The 20,982-nt window shown below is 42.0% G+C and overlaps 1 protein-coding gene across 1 annotated transcript in view; it reads right to left on the minus strand.

Annotated features, from left to right (window-relative positions):
* LOC126293195 (ELMO domain-containing protein 2) overlaps positions 1–19,576 on the minus strand; it is a 34,639-nt gene extending 15,063 nt beyond the window's left edge. Inside the window, exon 1 of the mRNA XM_049986316.1 lies at positions 18,959–19,576. Coding sequence (XP_049842273.1) covers positions 18,959–19,395 — 437 coding nt within the window. The 5' untranslated portion in view covers positions 19,396–19,576. The remainder of the gene's footprint in view (positions 1–18,958) is intronic.
* Between the last annotated feature and the right edge of the window lie 1,406 nt (positions 19,577–20,982).

The following is a 20,982-nucleotide window of genomic DNA, read 5'->3' on the forward strand; positions in this document are numbered from 1 at the left end:
AATACAGGGAGCGAAAGGCTATTTACAATTTGTACAGAAACCAAATGGCAGTCATAAGAGTCGAGGGGCATGAAAGGGAAGCAGTGGTCGGGAATGGAGTAAGACAGGGTTGTAGCCTGTCCCCGATGTTATTCAATCTGTATATTGAGCAAGCAGTAAAGGAAACAAAAGAAAAATTCGGAGTAGGTATTAAAATCCATAGAGAAGTAATACAAACTTTGAGGTTTGCTGATGGCATTGTAATTCTGTCAGAGACAGCAAAGGACTTGGAGGGGCAGTTGAGCGGAATGAAAAGTGTCTGGAAAGGAGGGTATAAGATGAACATCAACAAAAGCAAAACGAGGTCAATGGAATGTAGTCGAATTAAGTCGGGTGGAGGGAATTAGATTAGGAAATGATACACTTGAAGTAGTAAACGAGTTTTGCAGTTTGGGGAGCATAATAACTGATGAAATGGCAAGAAAAGCGTTTCAGAAGAAGAGAAATTTGTTAACATTGAGTATATATTTAAGTGTCAGTAAGTCATTTCAGGAAGTATTTGTATGGAGTGTAGCCATGTATGGAAGTGAAATGTGGACGATAAATAGTCTGGACAAGAAGAGAACAGAAGCTTTCGAAATGTGGTGCTACGGAAGAATGCTGAAGATTAGATGGGTAGATGATGTAACTAATGAGGAGGTACTGAATAGAGTTGGGGAGAAGTGGAATTTGCGGCACGACTAAAAGAAGGGATCGTTGGTAGAACACGTTCTGAGGCATCAAGGGAATCACCAATTTAGTATTGGAGGGCAGCGTGGAGGGTAAAAATCGTAGAGGGAGACCAAGAGATGGATACACTAAACAGATTCAGAAGGATGTAGGTTGCAGTAGGTACTGGGAGATGAAGAAGCTTGCACAGGATAGAGTCTTAGGACTGAAGACAACAACAGCAACGGATATTTAATTTGGAGAAGTCTGAAGTGAAAATTATTTCAGGCAAAAATGGGTTTATTAACTGGTCTGCACACATACTCACAGATACTTCATGGAAGTGACTGCACCCAGCGATTAATCAGCCATCATGCAATTACACAATAGCGAGTCTTTCCACCTATATCACAAAATGTCACATTTTGTTTATGTTGAAAGTCCATTGAAAATCCACGTATCAACTGTCGACCTTCTGCCCGTCTTCCTGCATTTTGCTACCATTTTCTAGAACTGCTACTTATCTATTTACAACCTGTGACTCCTCTAAGGCATTTGACTTTGTGCATGTATTTTCCTAGACAAACTGAAGTTATATGATATTGATGGTATAACCAACAAATTGTTAATGTCAAATATAACCAAAAGAATGCAGGAAGATGGACACAGTAATTCAAACAGCAAAGTACGGGAATGTAATTCTGACTGAGGAGAAATCACATGTAGAGTTCTGTAAGGCTTAATCTTAGATACACTTGTTCCTCATATGTGAGTGATCTTCCATATAATATACAACAATCAGAATTAGTAGCACTGTAATCAATCCAGGAGGCACACATACAGAAACAGAAGAAATGGTAAACGAAGTTATTAACGGTGAATGAAGGATTTTGGTAAAAACAAACCTTGTTTTCAAAAATATTATTTTCTTGATCTACACAATTTAATCTATGTTGTGTGTGAATTTTATCATGGCAGCAGCTTTAGAAATGCCTTTAACTTGTTAAACCGAATAACTCTGCACTGGCAACCACTCTCACCTTTTCCGACATTTGGGGAACTGCTTGCTACAGCAGAATTTTTGTCAGTGCGAAGGCTACTTTCTTTCGATATGTTTGGTTGACATCTATATTTCTGGCTGACATCTATATATTTGGCTGAAAACTTTCTTGCGTGTGGTTTATTCACATTTTGACAACACTAACACATATTCGTATGTGGAAGTCAAGATTTATGCATAATAGGTGGTGGAAAAACTGTGTTAGGAAATGGAGGTTTCATGGAAGTTGTCCTACCAACAAAAAAGATAAAGCAGCTCAAAATGAAGAACACAAGTTCCCAGCTTCAGCATCAAAACTTGAGACAGGGGAACTGTACAGGTGTGTGAAGTTGATCTGGATTCCACTGGATTCAAACTTATTGATTTAGAGCTTCTCTCCAAGGCTATAAAGTTTTCATTTCATTTGTTAACTGTAAAAATACAGAATGCACAATTGTTGTTGAAAAACGAAGAGTGGGAATAGCTTGTGATTTTAAATTAATTTGTAATTCGTGTGGCTATGAATTTTCATTTTCCTTCTATATATTAAAAAACAGGACACTGATACCTATCAAAGCAATTTTAGGTTAGCATATGCTCTGAGATGCTTTGGACAGTGGTTTTCTGAAAATGCCTCCACCTTGAGCAAGGTTGGAAAAAATAAATAAATAAATAGATCCTGGGGCAGATATTCATGACAGTTAATCTCCTACAAATGTTACTGACCTGTGTGTGTCTGTAGATGGGACCTGGATGAAAAGGAGTCACACATCTCTTTATGGAGTTGCATCTGCTATTGGTATTGATTTAGGCAAAGTTTTAGATTTAGATATTATGTCTAAATACTGCCATCAGTGTGCAAATTGGAAAATGTCCAACAATGAACACAGTGAGAAACCATGACAAGAAAAGCAAGCAATACCATGCTCTAAAAATAATAGTGGCTCAAGTGGGGGCAAGGAGGCTGCTGCAGTTGTGAGGATGTTCTCCAGATCTGAGGACCAATAATGTGTTAAGATTTACTAAATACCTTGGTGATGGGGATTCCTCTTCATTCAAAGATAAAAACTCTACACAATACAATAAGTACTTGAAGTACTTGAGGATGGAAAACCACTAGGAGGAAAAGGCAAGAATACTCTGAAAAAAATTGATTCTCTTCAATTATTTTATGGGAGAGCTATCAGAGAAAACACACAATTTAGAGGCAATGAGGCATGCTGTGTGAGCACCCCCCCCCCCCCCCTTTTCCACAAACTGCCCACTGACCAAACACCAATACACAACCTGTGTCCAAAAGACGATTAGTGTTAAGTTCAGCTCTGTGCAGGATTAGCCGAGCAGTCTAAGGCGCTGCAGTCATGGACTGTGCGGCTGGTCCCGGCAGAGGTTCGAGTCCTCCATCGTGTGTGTGTGTGTGTGTGTGTGTGTGTGTGTGTGTGTGTGTGTGTGTGTGTGTGTGTGTGTTCGTCCTTAGGATAATTTAGGTTAAGTAGTGTGTAAGCTTAGGGACTGATGACCTTAGCAGTTAAGTCCCATAAGATTTCACACACATTTGAATTTTTTTTTTTTTTTTTTTGCAACAGAAATGAGATGTACTCACATAAACACTCATTACCAGAAACTATTATGAATGCAATTAAGCCCACGTTTAGGTTTCTTGCAAACCCTAATTTATTGAGGGAGTGTCTTCATGGACAAACACAAAATGCAAATTAAAGCTTCAATAATTTAATTTGGATTAGATGCTCAAATAGGACTTTCTGTGGACTTTAAGTACTCAAAATAGGTGTCTATGATGCAGTTTTATATTACAATAATGGAAATAATGGAAGAATTGAAATGCTGAAGAGAGATGGTCTGTTTACAACAAAAGCATTTTACACCATCGACAAGAGCAGGGTCAAGAAAGCTAACAGGTCAGTTGGTATCTTACCTGCAAATACAGGCCAGGCATATTCTAAGAGGAGAGAAGAGAAGAGAAACCTAGAGGATGAGGAGTATCAGTATGGAGGATTTTCAAATTGAGGTAAGCTTATTACATGTAGAGGTATGAGAAGAAAATCTTTGAACCTCATTTTCTCTGTTTTACATTATTAGAAGACTTTTCTCTAAACGTTTGTGTGTTAATGTTATGAAATTTTCAGGAACTGTTCGAAACGTGTTGCTGTCTCCCTGGAACTAAAAAATACGAGCTCCTGCAATTACATTCTGATTTTTAGATGACTGTATGTAGAAAAGATGTTAATTTTGGATGCACAAAATTAAAAACTCTGTTAATCATTAAATCTGTAAAATAAATTAATAACTGTAGTTCAGTGGTCTCATAGCCTTCTCAGGACACTACAATAAAATTTTCAGATTAATTGCACAATTAGAATTTGAGATATGGCTTTTTAGAAAAAAAGACAATAAAAAAAATTAAAAATTCAAATTTCTGGAAAAATATTAATCCTGCATATTTTATTATATTTTTCCGTTAAAATACAGCTCTTTTGCTTTATACACGCAAAATTTTAGATTTGTACATTAATAAATAAGGCTGTGATGAATTTTTAAATAAATGTTTATATTTTCCGTTATATCCTCCCCTTAAAAGTATCATTGGCTGGTTTTGTGCAAATGGTTTCACCCTCAACATATTCTGTTCTGCACATATACGGGTACTACACCAATAATACGTGTAATACATGGTAAGAAAATACTAAATGCGGTGGAAAAAAAAATTTAGGTGTTGATATTGATGATAATTTAGACTGAAAAAAGCACATTTTGTAACTCCTGAAGCAACTTAGTTCAGCCACATTTGCACTTAGAATTATTGCAAATCTTGGGGGGACAGAAATCAGTTAAGTTCACATATTCCGCATACTTTCATTCAGTAATGCATACGGAATAATAATACTCTGCAGTAATTCATCTTTAAGAAAGACTTTGTTGCTCAAAAACGTGCTGAGAGAATAATACCAGGTGCACACACATGATCATCTTTTAGACATCTAAGAAGTTGGGCATTCTGACTAGTTACTACTTCACAGTATATTTATTCTCTCATGAAGTTTGTTGTAAACAATCCACTACAGATCAAAAGGAACAATGATGTACACAATTACAATACCAGAAATAAAAATGACATTCATTACTCCCCCGAAAGCCACTCTGGTAAGGAGACAAAAGGTCGAGAGATTTGAGGACCCAATAAAGCCAACAAGCCACCATTTGTTTAAGTAACTTGCAGGGGATGTAGGTAGGACTGATCGGATAGTAACTATCGAGGGACGACAGTTCGGTACTGGGCTTAATGACGGGAACCACAATACTGCCCCTCTGCTGAGATGGGAGAACACCTTGGAGTCAAATACAGCTACATAACTGGAGAAATGAGGTCACAGAGCAACTGGCTGTGGATGGAACTGGTAGCAGGGACTGAACTGTGGGAAGAGGAGATGACCTGAAAATGTCCCCATTCGGTGAAAAGTTCATGGTAGGATTCTGCACGACAAGGGGTAAAACATAAGCAGAAAGCTTCAGCCTCTTGTTTTCGGAAGAGGAATGTGGCTGCATAGAATGCCGGTGCCAATGCTGTCACAAAATGGGTCGCAAGTTGTTCCACTAGAAGTGCCGGGTGTGTTCGAAGGTCACCAGGGAGGACAAGGCCCAAGAAGTTAGTTGGTTTTGGGGTTTGATGGGGACTAAACATCGAGGTCATCAGTCCCCTGTTCCAAACAGACATACTTGTAAAAGGCCTATACAGTAAAAGCATAACCTCTGCACCAAGAGGGAGGGAACACCAAGGAGTACAGAGCTAAAATGAACACCACAGTAACACAAAACAGAGGACACTTAAAAGGAGCAGAGCAAATACTTGACTAGAGTAAAACATACTAGAGTGGTTGATGGATCAGGTAAAAGGTCAACCAGTCAACTACAACCTAAGAACCTCCGGCTGGAAAGTGTTGATAGAGTTACCAACACAAATTGTTACCATAAAAGACACTATTTTGGTATCCACGTCACAATTAAAAGTCGCTGGAGTGGGTGTAGCCCGAGAAATCATGCGAGAGCGCCCACACTAGAGGGAGTGATAAAATCCAGCTGCACGGATAAAACGTAAAACCGAATCAGCTACAGAGGCATCGTCACCTAGAATTAAAGGAAGTGCAGCTGGTAAATTAAAGGGCTGCCGCAAGGGGGTTAAAAGGGGGCAGTCCATCAGAAGATGGACCACTGTCAGCCCTGCATCACAGCGACACTTGGGCGGGTTCTCACGGCGAAGGAGATAGCTGTGGGTCAACCGCGTATGTCCAATTCAGAGGCGGCAGAGAACAACTGACTCCCTACGCGTGCTCCTCAAGGATGAGTTCCATACGGCCGTGGACGACTTTACCATGCAGAGCTTATTTGGCGTGTTCAAGACAGACCATTCAGAGCTCCAGACATTGTGGACCTTGCAATGTAGGGTTGACCAGAGATCTCTTTCCACGAGACCAAGCTCCAGGAGTGGTGAAGGGTGGCCTGCTTGGCCAACCGATCGACACGTTCGTTTCCTGGAGTGCCGATGTGGAAACAGTGTAGGATGCAGAGAATAGCCCACAGCCGTGACGAAGGGACAGAAGAACCTAGGGAGGAGACAAAGCATTCACAACACATCCACTTGCTCCGTTTGATTAAGTAACGGGCTTCGGCACAAAGGTGTTTAAAAGTAACGAGACTGTCCAAGGATGGGTGCCACTTAAGGTATTCATGGGACCAGCCAGCGGTGAAAGAGTCCAGTCAAGAGGATGACAGCAACGCCAGCAGTGTGAATAATAGTATCAGACAACTTCATCAATACAACCTGACAAAGAGGGGGATAAACACAACCTGGGAGGTATATCAAGGAAAACTGGTGTGACGGATAGTCCGGCAGGGCAACCCGGCCATCAGGAGATGGAAAGGCAACGATAGAATCAAAGAGAACTGGTGACCGTCACATAGGTCATCGTGCAGTGACCACAGTAATGAAGGGAGAAGAGGAGGGGAAGTGAGGGAGAGATCAGTGACGAAGAAAGTGCCATAAGCAGCGCTGAAATGTGTAGGGGAATCACCATTAAAAAGGCACAGGTCATGGTCCACAAGAAACTGGTCTATGAGGGGTCCCCATTTACAAGAAGAAGCACTGCCCAACAATGGGTGATGGGCATTAAAATCCCCAAGGAGGAAGAAGGGAGAGGAGAGTTGTCAAAGGAGGGCAGTTAGGGCAGTGGCTGTAGATGGTCTGTCAGGAGATAGTAGAGATGGCGAACGGTGACACTGAAGAGTCCAAGTGGATCTAGATGGCCATTGCTTGCAATGTGGTACAAAGGGAGATGCATGTAGTAAAAATGTCTGTACAGGCCAATGTGCAAACACTCTGGAAGCCCTCAAAATGCTGACACTATTATGACATAAAGCAAGCTCAGACCCCACGCAGTGGGTATTATTAGAATGAGATTACTATACCAGTTGTACCGGTATGAAATGAGCGTTAAGATACAAATGTGCCGATAGGGAACCATTTGTTGTTAACGACCATTTTTTTTGTTGGTATGACATCTGTCAATGTTATTTAGTATACAGCAAGTCATGGAACAAACAACATCATATGTTTTCATCGTGTTAACAATGTCGAATTTTGTACCAGAAAGCGATGATTTGCGGAAAGTGTTAATTTTTTGTTTTCATTTTAAAAAAGTGCTCCAGAGTCGCATCGAATGCTTGTCGAGGCATATGGTGATCATGCAAAAGATGGTTTCAACGCTTCAGAAATAATGATTTTGATGTGAGAAATAAACGTGGAAGACTACCAAAAAAGTTCAAAGGTGCCGAATTGCAAGCAATATTGGATGAAGATGATATTTTGAGTCAAAAGCAAATGGCAGCAACGCTAAATGTTGCACAACAAACAATTTGACCGTTTGAAAGCTACAGGAAAGATCATAAAGTGTGGAAAATGGTTGCCACATGAATTGAATGAAAGACAGATGGAAAACCGAAAAAACCATTTGTCAAATTTTGCTTCAAAGACATGAAAGAAATTCAATTTTGCATCGAACTGTTACTGGCGATGAAAAATTGATTTATTTTAAGAATCCTAAATGGGAAAAATTATGGGTTAATCCGAGACAATCAATCATTAACATCGACTGCAAAACCAGATCGATTCGGCAAGAAGACAATGCTCTGTGTTTAGTGGAATCAGAAAGGTGTGGTGTATCATGAGCTTCTAAAACCCGGTGAAACTGAATACTAATCACTACAGACAACAAATGATCATGAAACTTCCTGGCAGATTAAAACTGTGTGCCGGACCAAGACTCGAACTCGGGACCTTTGCCTTTCGCGGGCAAGTGCTCTACCGACTGAGCCACCCAAGCACGACCCACGCCCCGTCCCCACAGCTTTACTTCTGCCAATACCCCGTCTCATAAATTCCTAAATTCTGGAAACAAATGATCAATTTGAACTACGCATTGATCCAAAAACGACCAGAATGGGACAGAAGACATGGCAATGTAATTTTTTACATGACAATGCACCTGCACACAAAGCAAAACTGGTTCAGGATACAATCAAAACACTTGGCTGGGAGCTGCTACCCCACCTGCCGTATTCACCAGACTTGGTCCCTTCTGACTACCATTTGTTTTCATCAATGGGACACGCATTGGCTGAGGAACAGTTCAATTCCAACGAAGAAGTCGAAAATTGGGTGTCTGATTGGTTTGCTTCAAAGGATGAGCATTTCTATTGGCGAGGTGTCCACAAATTGCCAGAAAGATGTTCAAAATGTATAGAAAGCAATGTTCAGTACTTTGAATAAAATGTTTTTACTTTTCAATTCAAAATTAGTGTTTCATTTTCACAAAAAAACACTCATTTCATATCGGTACACCTGGTAGAGTGATACAAGCTGTGGCGTTGAAGAAAATAAGGAACTGTATCACTGGAAGGTGACACCAGGATCTTTTACAATTCCATTAAAATGAAATAATGGTTTGGCACTGACGGCTGGGAGGCCCCATCCGGAGAAGTTAGGACGACGAGTAGCAAGTCTTATTTCAGGTGACGCCACACAGAGTGACTTACGTGTGTGATAATGAGACATGACACCCAATCCACGAGAGGAGAAAATCTCCAACCTGACCGGGTATCAAACCCGAGTCCGCTGCACAGTATGCAAACACATTGCCACTCAGCTAAGCATGCACACAATTCCACTGAATAAGTACAGAATAGGGATCCAAATGGTAGGCAAACAGGCCAAAGCCGGTCACACCACCAGGTAACCACCTATCACAAACAAGGACAGGTGACATCCATAAACAAGAGCTCTGCGTCCGGTTGTGACGAGGAGTCAGCACAGGAGGGGCCTCGTCCCAGGACCAGGTGTCTCCTCATCTTCCTCATCCTCTGTCGATCGAGGAGGGCAGGGTCCAGAGAGAGATAACACACTTCAGAGAAGTCTGGAACTGAGGAAGAGCAGGCAACCTTGAGGAACACAAACTGAGGGTCCAGCGGCTGATGTGCAGCAGCAGGCCTCTAGTCTGGGAGATGCTGGTTAGAGGGGATGGGCCTTTGATGGGAAATGCCAAAGAAGGGCCCAACTTCTCCGGCCGAGTAGGGATAGTGGCATCCGGAGGGGTCTTAGGAACTGCAGGGGAGGAGGAGAGGTGTGGAGGGGGTGGGGGTGGGGGGGGGGAGATTGAGGTAAGGAGGATGGAGGAGCAGGAAAGGAGGTAACAGAGGCATGGTGAAGACACAGGGTGAAGATAGTCATATTTTAGACAAGTCCCAGTGTAGGATAAACAATCGAGGAAGTTCCCAGAATGAGATCTTCCCTCTGCAGCAGACTGTGCGCTAATATGGAACTTCCTGGCAGATTAAAGTTGTATGCCAGACCGAGACTCAAACTCAGGAGCTTTGCCTTTTGTGGGCAAGTGCTCTACCAAGTGAGCTACCCAAGCACAACTCACGACCTGTCCTCACAGCACTTGTCCGCGAAAGGCAAAGGTCCCGAGTTCGACTCTTGGCCCGGCACACAGTTCTAATCTGACAGGAAGTTTCTATCAAGGAAGTTGTGCTACTGAATACTCTTTCCTTTCTTATAAACCAGACAATTTGGAAGTTTAGAGTGACAATCGTGACAATTAATGCACATGGGTGGTGGAACACAGGAGCTTCCCTCAGAGTGGGTGTCCACATTCACTGCAACAACGGTCTGCCATACAGCAGGAAGACATGTGCCTGAACTGCAAACACTGAAAACACGTCACTGGTGATGGGACATTAGGTTTCATGTCACACCAATAAACCATAACCTTTACCTTCCCTGGGAGAGTATCTCTCTAAAATGCCAGAATAAAGACTTTGGTATCAATGCCACTGCCCTTACAGCCTTTCTGAGCATGCAGAATGAGATGAATGCGCCATCACTCCTCACTGGCTCAGAGTTCAACAGTTTGAAGGATGAGTTCCCTAAGAAAAATGACATTCTAAACCATTTTCAAAGAATGATTAGTAGTAATACACACCGGGATGTACTCAAGATTGTGACAGGCGTGAAGGAATTTTGACCGACAGCAAACCCTTCCACATTGTACCCATAGAGTCCACTTTTCCAAATTTCTCTTCTACAGTTCCCACAAATAATAATGACTTGATGGTGGTGAAAGTGTCCCTGTCAGTCCTGGTGGAGACTAGGTAGAACAGGGAAAGCATTTCACCCCAAGTTGCTGCAGATGGCCCTCCTCCCAAGGAGTAGCCATGGAAGAGAAGGCTGTAAGGTCATAAGAAGTAATATTATAGGGTTCATTCACAACTAAAGAGGTGGCTGTAAAACAGCCAGTGTTTTAGAGCAAAATGTGTTTCATACACTAACCATGATACCACCCACTCTGATCAGGGGCTCTCCCCATGGGCACCACCTAGCCACAGCTAGGTGGCCACTGTCAGGAGTTACGATGCTCCAGCATGACAAGCAACCACTCCTTGGCATACATGGAGATGTAGCAGCTCAGGTTCCAGAAGTGTGATACCTGCGTGGTCAGAAGGCTCAGCCAAAGGAGTACGCAATGAGTCCACAACAAGGACTGGCTGCCGTGCTGGCTTTATAGTGTTGAAAGGACAACAGCATTGAGGAAAAGATGGAAGAGGCAGTAAGAGCACATGCTAAAGATGCTAAAAATAAGGTGTCCTCCTCTAGTTGGCTCACACAATGGACACAAAATAGAGAATGGGAGATCGACCAACCTCCTCCTCCCCCCCCCCCCCCAAAAAAAAAAAAAACAGAGGGGAAGAAGTGAGGACATGAAGGGTGGGGCATGGGGAATGGAATGCAGCCTGGGATGTAAAAAGGTGTTCAATAGCTTGGGGCCCGTGTGCGCCGTGTACTAACACGTGAAAGAGCTGCGAATCCCCCTGGGGGCTTCCAAGTTTGGCACCGATCACCGTGTCTAACAACAGTTTTCATAACTTCAGAAATCCCCTATACGTGGCCTGCCTAAAAAGTATCTAAATATTTCGAATACCTGATGCGGTTGAGACTCTAATCCCCTTCAAGGTAGGCCCCCTTGTGTTTGCAGACACATAGCCCACCTATCCTTCCATTGCCAGAAACACCTATGTAAGTCTTCTTTTGGAATGGTGTTCAGTTTGGTCATGGTGTTCCGCATTCTCTCTTCTCTACTCTCAAAACCGGATCCTTTCAGTAGTGTCTTCAATTTAGGAAGCAACCAGATGTCACAAGGAGCCATGTCTGGAGAGTACGGAGGCTGGCAAATGGCTGTAATTCCATGTTTGGCCAAAAATTTTTGGATCAAGTGGGATTATGTGTGGAGGCATTGTCATGATGCAATGATGCAGTTGCCTGTTTTTTGTCGTCCGCAACCTGTGCCACGGAGTCGCCGGAGAACATCTTGATAGAACTCCTTGTCACCGTTTGTTCTAGCAGTTCATAATCGTGATGCACAATTCCGCGGACAGCAAAGAAGACAGTCAGCGTCACCTCGATTTTGCTTCACACCTGTCGCACTTTCTTCAGCCTTGGACACTCGAAAGCTTCTATTGCGACAACTGTCTTTTTGTTTCTGGGTTGTACTCGAACATCCATGACTCACCTCCAGTAATAACAGTGTTCAGAAACCAAGGATCACTGTTGGTGGTGTCCAGAAGGTCCTGTGCAACGTCAAAACAGAGGTCATTTTGTGCCAGCAACAAAAGCTTTGGCACGAACTTCGCAGCCACTCGACGCATGTTCAAAGCATCAAGCAAAATTGCATGTGCAGAATCTTTACTCACATCAAGCTCTTGGGCAATCTCCCGCACGGTCAAGTGACAATCTGCCATCACCCAATTTTGCACACTCTCAACAACAGCTGCACTTCGAGCAATTTGGGTCCTGCCAAATTTCTGGTCACTCTCTGCTGATGTGCGGCCATTTTTGAATCGGCTGAACCATTCGTTAATTAGTGTTACACCCATCGCATCTTCTCCAAACACATGCTGAATCTTACGAATTGTTTCACTCTGAGAATCACCAACCTTTGACAAAATTTGATGCAGTTCTTTGCTCAACACGTTCAGTCATCTCAAGAGAATCTATAATCTGACGAACACATTGTGTAGCATCTCACTCAGCAACAGACGCGATGGAAGGTGGGGCAAAATTCGAGCACGTGTAGAAATGTCTCTTCCTTTACTGTGTACAGCGGTGCCGCACTATTGTTTCTATTTTGCACGAGAAAATTATAGGTCAGATACTTTTAGACACACCTCGTACGTATGTATTATTTAACAAATGGACTCAAGTGAATCTTGTTGTAGTATGTGGGAAGTTGTCATTCCTGAGTGACTGTAAGATGATACAAGATGACTTAAGAGAGAATCTCTCTTTGGCGTGGTGAATGGCAGCTGACTCCAAATGCAGAAAAACATTAAGTCAATGTAAATGAGTAGGAAAACAATCCCATAACGTTAGTGCACAGTTTTGGTGCTGTGCGGCTTGATTACAGTCACGTCGATCTAGATGTAGTGCTGTGAACTGATTTGAAATTAAATGAGCATAGGGAAGCCAAATGGTCAATTTTCATTAATTTGGTTCGCCTATAAAGGAAACCCTTTACAGAATCCTAGTGCAACCTGCTCTCGAGTACCATACTGCTCGAGTGTTTGGGATCCCCGCCAGGCCAGAGTAAAGAAAGACATAGAAGCAATTCAGAGACGGGATACTAGATTTGTTGCCAGTAGGCTTGATCAATGTGTAAGTATTACAGAATGCTTTGGGAACTCAAATGGGAATCCCTCGAGGGAAGATCAGTTTGTTTTGAGGAACACTATTGAGAAAATTTAGAGAACTGGCATCTGAAGCTGACAGCAGAGCGATTCTACTGCCCCCAGTGTATGTTTCACATAATGACCAAAGATAAGAGAAATTAGGATTTGTTTGGAGGCACATATACAGCTGTTTTCCCTTGCTCTATTCTCTATTTATAAGTATAACAGGATGATAAATGACTAGGTACCCTCTGTCATATGCCGTACAGTGGCTTGTGGAATATGTATGTACATGTAAATAGCTGAAATATCTAATATCTAAGTGTGATCCTAGACCACACTCCGACATTTTGTGTGTGTGTGTGTGTGTGTGTGTGTGTGTGTGTGTGTGTGTGTGTGTGTGTGTGTGTGTGTGTGTGTGTGTGGGCGCGCGCGAAAAAAGCTATGGTCATAAGCACCCATTCTGTGGGGGTGAAGGGTAAAAACAGGAATTTAAATCAGCAGCAATGGGAGCAAAACTCAAGAAGGAGAGAAACTAAAAGCGGAAGGAAATCTTAGAAAAGTGTTACTGAAGGGAGATTGTTTCCCCCAGAAAGAGCTTCAAATGACCAATGTCATCTCAGTAACATTTTTATACTCAATGACGCAATCCGCTGAGTACGCGTCATCTGCTAAAAGGGAAGATATACCAGGCGACAGCTGTAAACGGGCACATAGCAGATTAAAATAGGGACACTGAAGTAAAAGGTGTCTCACCGTGCACGACTGAGAGCAGTGGAGACAAAGCAGGGGAGTATCGCCACTTAACAGATGTTGATGGCTAAAATGACAGTGCCTAATCTGGAGTCTAGTTAAAATTACCTCCTCCCGATAATGAGGCCAGGAGAAAGAGGTCCAAGTACAGGGAAGAGGTTTTATGTCCTGTAATTTATTATCCTGAAGTGCAGACCAATGTGTGTGCCATAAAAGACCAACACGTCAACATAAAACGCTCCGTGGTCAGCAAAGGGAACCATGCGGACAGTGGTCCAAGGAAGAGAGACAGCTGACTTTGCCACTATATGGCTGCCTCATTTCTGCATATCGCAACATGCCTTGGGATCCAGAGGAATGACACAGATATGCCCCCCCCCCCCTCTCAAGTGGAGCTTGTGGAGGCAGTCCTGAATCCGGTGGACCAGAGGGTGGATGGGGTAAAGAGCTCAGAGGTTGAGAAGAGACTTCAGTGAATATGAGCCTACACAAGAGTGGTTTGAAAAGTACTCAGAATCACCTCGAGAGGTCAGTGCTAGCGCAACGAGTTGTTCACGTGATATTCATTGGACTGTTGCCTGTAAACACATGCCACATCAGTGCTCTTGGAAGAGAGCTGCTGATTTCCAGAATACACTGGGGGTCTCTGCTCCTTCATATTCAACTATTGCCAAGGAGACACATGAGAGCTTAGATGATGATCCACGCAGTGGTTGGCCAAGTTTCAGCGGGAAAAGTCATGTCATCAGTGTTCTGGGATGCAAAGGGGATTCTGTTTGTAGATTGTAACCCCACTCGGCCAACAATTACTGGAGGATACTATGCTAACCTCCTGGACAAATTGCAACAAAAGATACACAAAAAAGGCCAGGTTTAGCAAGGAAGAAAGTCATCTTCCATCAAACACAAGTGTCATCATCATAGCAAAATTACACAAACTAAGCTATGAATTGTTGCCACACCTGCCTTATTCACCTAATATGGCTCCGTCAGACTTCCATCTCTTCTGAAAACTGAAAATTTTTTCTTGGTGGATGAAGATTCACTTCAAACAAAGAATTGATAGCCAGAGTTGACAACTATTTTGAAAGCCTGGAGGAAACTCATTTTCAAGATGGCATCAAGGTACTGGAACATTGTTGGATCAAGTGCATTAATCTACAAGAAGACTACATTGTATCCTGGAGAACAGCGTAAAGCTCCGCAGTAAAAACCGAACACTGGTTGGAAAGCCAAAATCTAATAGGGGTGTTGTCAATAATACAGGCACTCCAGACACCAAAGATGGTCTTGGCATCGTCAGTGTAAATTAATTTGGCATCCTCCATTTGTGTGCATAGAGCAGCAAATGCCAGACGATAAACTATGGGGGGGGAGATACTATCCTTGGGAAGCTGACAAAGGTGACGGAGAAGGCAGGTCCGGGGGCGAAGCCAAGGTGGCATTGTACTTCCATTGTCAAGAAAGTTTTAGGAGAAGGGAAGGAAAGTGAACGCCGCACTTGATGGAAGTGGACTCCCGGTGGTAGCAGATGGGAAGAGCTGCCTGCATACTCTAAATTCAAGGAGGTGTCAAAGAAAAGGACATGGGTCGGATTACATGACTAGTGTAACGACTCAGGACAGCACACCGACTGGACAGCGGAGAACCAGAAGGCTCTCCATAGGGTTAGTATAAAAAACTCCAGATGCTAAACACAATCCATGGTGGTGGACAGAATCTAGACGCCAAAGAATAGACAGCCAATTCCGAGACCACTCACTCCGCTCCCAATGAGGAACCACTCAGAACAAGGAGGGTTTTGAGGGATCACAGACAGTGAGCCGAAAGATATGAAACACGAGAAGGCCAGCACAGTTTTCTGTCAAACTTAAGTCCCAAGAATTTACCGACGTCTGCGAGCAAAAGGTCAACAGGGCCTAGATGTAGGGAAGGTGGATAAAACTCTGTAGGACGCCAAAAATTACAAGACAGTCTTACTGGGAGAAAACCAGAAGCCAATTTCGATGCTTCACAAGTGGAGGTGATCAAGACATCCTTGATGACATCGTTCAAGTAGATCTGGTCCATTGAGAGCTGTAGTAAACTACAAAATCATCGACAAAGAGGAAGCCCGAGACATCAGGAAGGAGGCAATCCATAACTGGATTTATGGCAATGGCAAACAGTACAACACTTAGTATGAAGCCCTGGGGCACCCCGTTTTCCTGGAAGAAGTACGGAATAGAGTAGTGTCCAGCCGCACCTTAAATGTGCGTCCTGTCACAAATTCACGGATGAAACGGGGTAGCCCCAAGAGAATAGTGAGCGGAGGATGCCTGTCCTCCAACAGGTATTGTATGCCCTCTCCAGATAAAAAAATACAGCTACCGTTTAGCGTTTCCTGCGGAAACTGTTCACAATATAAGTGGAGAGCGCAACAAGATGGTCAACTGCGGAATGATGCTTTCGGAAACAGCAGTGGGCAGGTGTTAAAAGGTTTCAGGACTCCAGACACCAGCCTAAATGGCAATTTACAATACGCTCCAAACCTTACAAATGCTACTCATTAGCGAGATTGGGCGATAGCTAGAGGGGAGATCTTTGTCCTCTCCAGGTTTCAGAACAGCTTTCTGTTATCTTCTGGGATAGGTACTGTCGACCCGAAGTCGATTATAAAGGCGAAGGAGGCACCTAGCACAGACTAGGGTATGATAGATGTAGCAACACTTGGACATATGTAACAATGGCATCCTGTACCTCAATTGAACCACTAAGATAGTATCCTGTTGTTCTGTTGACTTATTAGGTCAACTGAAGTATAGGATACAAATTTTATTGTTGTAGGTTCCTTAACTATCGCTAGTAATACTATCGTAATTTTCACTCGATATTATTAGTTTCGAAGGTTAATAAAAAATGTATAGCCCATACTACAGCTGACATACATAGGTCAACATTCATCTTTGCAGTTTGATATGTGCAATACATCATCTCTGGTAATTTCTAACACCATTCTTCGGTAATCCCTAACATCGCACACTAGCCTAGTGTGAGATTTAGAGGATTTATTGTGCTAGTTTTATGTGGAAACCAATTACTAGAAGTGCACTCTAAGAAGAGTTTGATTAACATGAGTGACAGAAGATGCAATATCCAAAGAAGTAAATTTATCAATACTGTCAATTTCTAACCACTATCAACTTAAGCTAGCAGATAATACTGTGTTTAATGCATCTACGTCTATGAAACCATAAGCAATATGGAAGTTAATGAATACTGGAATATTATGAGTAATTCTGTCTGAAATTATCTTACTTGCGAGAGCTCTAAGATCAATGAAGTTCCGCCATGTAAAGGAGCACTACTGTTCCTTCCTCTTAACAGGTACCAAGAAAAAATAGTATGTTCCACACATTAAGTATGAAAATGAACATAACTGTCCACATCAACAAAGGAAACTTTATGCACAAATAAAGATTTTAATGTGTCTGTTTTCTGATAGCTGTTTCTCCCTTAAATTCAGAAAAACTTATTCCGGCCAAGGTTCATGGATTTTGTTACACTGTCTTGTGATAGCTAAGAAACCCACCCTGATGTCTTTTCATGCCTGTATAATGGATTTCTAGCACAGGTTCAAATGTGAATACCTGTTACTTCCAATCTACAATAGGCCTATGCACAGTACAGTAAACCACAATGTGATTGACACAGTGGTGAACAATGTTTTGTATATCACCTGGTGATTGTTATGAAGTACTACTATAGCTTGTTCTTCCATCATGTCATGCCCTCAGACTTGGGCAATTGCATGACGACAATGTCACGCCAAAGCATCCTTAAGTTTGGGTATCAATGCAGTTGAATGGCCAACAGGTACCTGGAATCCACTTCAACCCATGATGAAATGATATGGTGTGTGATGTCGTGTGTGATGTCAATTGTGCAGGCAGAGTGAGCACAGAAAATTGACAGTATTTATTTTACTTTTATGTTAGTTTCTGGAATGTAGGTTTTCAGAATAAACTGATTTGCACCATAGCCAGAGGTGAGGTGTAAGTTATGTTTATAGGTGACTGGCTGTGATTTGGCAAAACCAACTAATGTCAATACAAATTTTTTGTTTTGCCAACATCCTGGTCTTTAGCCTAATTTGAGGCCTAGTTAGAGCTGAATGATAATAGTTTGGTTAAGTGTCAGTGAAGCCAACAATTATGAAGTGTTTAGAACTAAAATGTTCTTGTTATAGCACATATTTTGTGCAATACTGGATTTTGCCAACCGATTTTTTTACTATGTTCTGCACCCTACCTTCACCTTATGGTATCATATCTTGTTAATGAATTTATGTTATTTCTGCATGTTTCTGACATGTCCGATACTATTATACTGAGTGGCCCATGGACAAATAAATAAATAAAAGAGATGGTGGTATTAGTAGGATTCAATATTTTTGGGTATGAGGCATTACTTATGAGAGTTGCACAGAGGGCACCTTAACACTGAAAGGCTCAGAACCCCGAAGTATGGAAAGTAAATTTTCAGTCATAAGTGCTGAAGGAACTTAGATTGTATTTACAGAAATAAGCAGACATAACACAAGGCTGAGGGAACAGATGGATGGATGACTACCCACATATGGAAACAGGTCTTTTCAGATTGGGGTACTATGGTAGAGCTATCAATACACATATGACAGTCCAACTTCGTTAAAGAATATCTGGCTTTTCTATTGCTGTACCTTAACATATGAAACCTAAAAGAAATGTCACAACCAGACAATTACAGGGAGCAGACAATTTATAATGTTACTTGCAAAGGTCCCTCATAATAAAACGTCACTGAATCGGTTTTAAACAATACCATACACTTCTCTGAATGATAACTGTGTAGGCCTACAGCAACCCGACTACGTTAAGTAGTCTATGCAGTTGAAGTAGTTCCTTTCGTATTTTTAACAGCCTTCGTGTTAAGTCAATTGCCTCATTTGGGTAAATAATATAAGAAATAATAACAAACGTGAAGTGTATCCGTCATTTCCTGTAAAATCTTGGAGTAATCATTCCAACAGTCTTTTACTTTGATGTTTTTAGATTAACTATCACATAAACCGATTACTCAAATGCAAAGTTACATGTATAAATGACGGTAAAATACACTCCACTCATAAGGCGGAAACTGCTGCGCGATTTTCATGCACATACATACCTTAGTAGTTTCCTTTCATGTTCTAAGTTAGATGCGTCGTACCACGTCTTCCTCAGTGACTCTACGTGGTGTATTAGTTCCCGATAGCCCCAAATTTGTTCTATACAAGTACTAAACGATTTTATGAACTGTCTATGAATATGGAGATTGATTTCCTTCGCACTGGCTACAGTATTAACGGCGAAGGGAACGAGACTTTTTCTCTCCGTTATGAAGAGTTTAGAGTCACACTGGCGATCCAGTACATCCAGCAGTTTCCTAATAGACTGATTTCGTGAGTAGCGTAAGGAGAATTCCACACCATGGGCGCGTGGAGCCCCAGGCTTTTCTCCGTAACATATCCTTTGAAGCTCACACAACTTCGTAGTTTTCCTTAGGATCCACTTAACTGCCGGTCTTAAAAGCCAATAAATGTATGTCCACATCGATCGAAACATCTTCGCTCAGCCACTGCTTCCACATTACCGGAAACCGCCCTTTCCCACACACAATTTATATGACTCACATTCCAACACATCTACAACGCCGTCATTTTAAACGACGATGGAAGTTTGTTTTCCTCGTAACCAAAGTTGTTACACGTAAGCTGTGTCCGTTTCCACGTGACCAAAGTTTTTACACGTAAATTTAGCCAGCCACTGGAGTCTTGCGTATACGAAACGAGCGATAAAGCGATTGCGACATTTAAGGGAGTAGTTTCGTATTTGCGAGAACACGAATTAAAGAGATTTTTGCGTTTCCTATTCCGCTGAAATATAACATAATAATCGCTTACTTGTTTCCAATCGTTATTAAAGGAATGCTTGAACGGGCAGATGTACATAGTGCTCTACTTAGTATGCTTTTTAAGGATCCCTTAAGGTTCAATAATATTGTCAAACCCTTTAAGAGCGCGTATTGATGTATTACTAACACCAGAAATATAGACGATCAGTACTGATGGACTTTAAAGTATTCTCAGTACTGTCAATACATAATGAACGAGTTTGACAATATTCTCCATTCAAATGTTGACAGAGCTTCACGAACCAGCCACGCAGCGTTAGTGTAGAATGTTTATTTTTCAATAAGCCATTGTGTATATTATACCCCAGATTGAATTTTTAAGTAGTCTCTTAATACAAATGAATATCAATATCCTATGCAGGGGTAATCATTGTGATACCACTTTAGGATTGTTAACGGAGGATTCGCTAAGACACTGCTAACATCATGAATTTGAAAATATAGTACAGATTGGTGTATTATGTACCAGATTGAAAAAACTCTCCCATTTCTACAATTACATCCTATATCTTCAATGAGTAGTAAGAGGCCTGCGAAATACACGTCTTCAACAAATTATCAAAAATCATAAAAAACTATTGTACATTAACTGCCTAAACAGGTCCTTGCAAGGCAGATGTAATTGCTTCACATGTCTCGGATCTCTTGCTCATAATCTTCTGTCTTCATTACGACAGTCGCATTCCCGTTATCAACAGGCAGTGCCAATATACTGTTGTCGGTGTTGAGTTTCTTAATGGCTTGTAGTAAACGTCAGTAAAATCATTAGATTAACGTCGGCCGAAGAACCCGAGACAGAAGCCAATAGGCATTTTGTCAACAAGTGGCCACGAAAGCCTTAACAATTTTGTATTACGCCTCTACGGGGAGGAAATTTACAGATTTTACTGACGCCTTGACCAACGACAGAAGAAGAAAGCATGATTGATGTCCTCTCTCGCCTTTCTGTCACGGTGCCGAGATGAAGATGCTACACGTCAGAATGGAACGAGGTTTTCTTCGTGAGCGAATTCATATAACATGGAGAGACTTGGCAAGAATGGATCAGGAACCTCTGGACATTTTCTATCAAGTGAATAGCAGAATGCATCGAGATGACTGGGACAAGAATGACAGCATCACTCACAGGAGCATGCAGAACGAACTCGAGCGCTGCACCGAGCGACAGAAGAAAAAGTCTGAAAGATGCCGAAAGCAGATCGACAAGGCGATTCCCGACATGTCACACACAGTGGTCA

This window comes from Schistocerca gregaria, chromosome 10 (assembly GCF_023897955.1).
Source record: "Schistocerca gregaria isolate iqSchGreg1 chromosome 10, iqSchGreg1.2, whole genome shotgun sequence".
Classification (NCBI taxonomy): domain Eukaryota; kingdom Metazoa; phylum Arthropoda; class Insecta; order Orthoptera; family Acrididae; genus Schistocerca; species Schistocerca gregaria.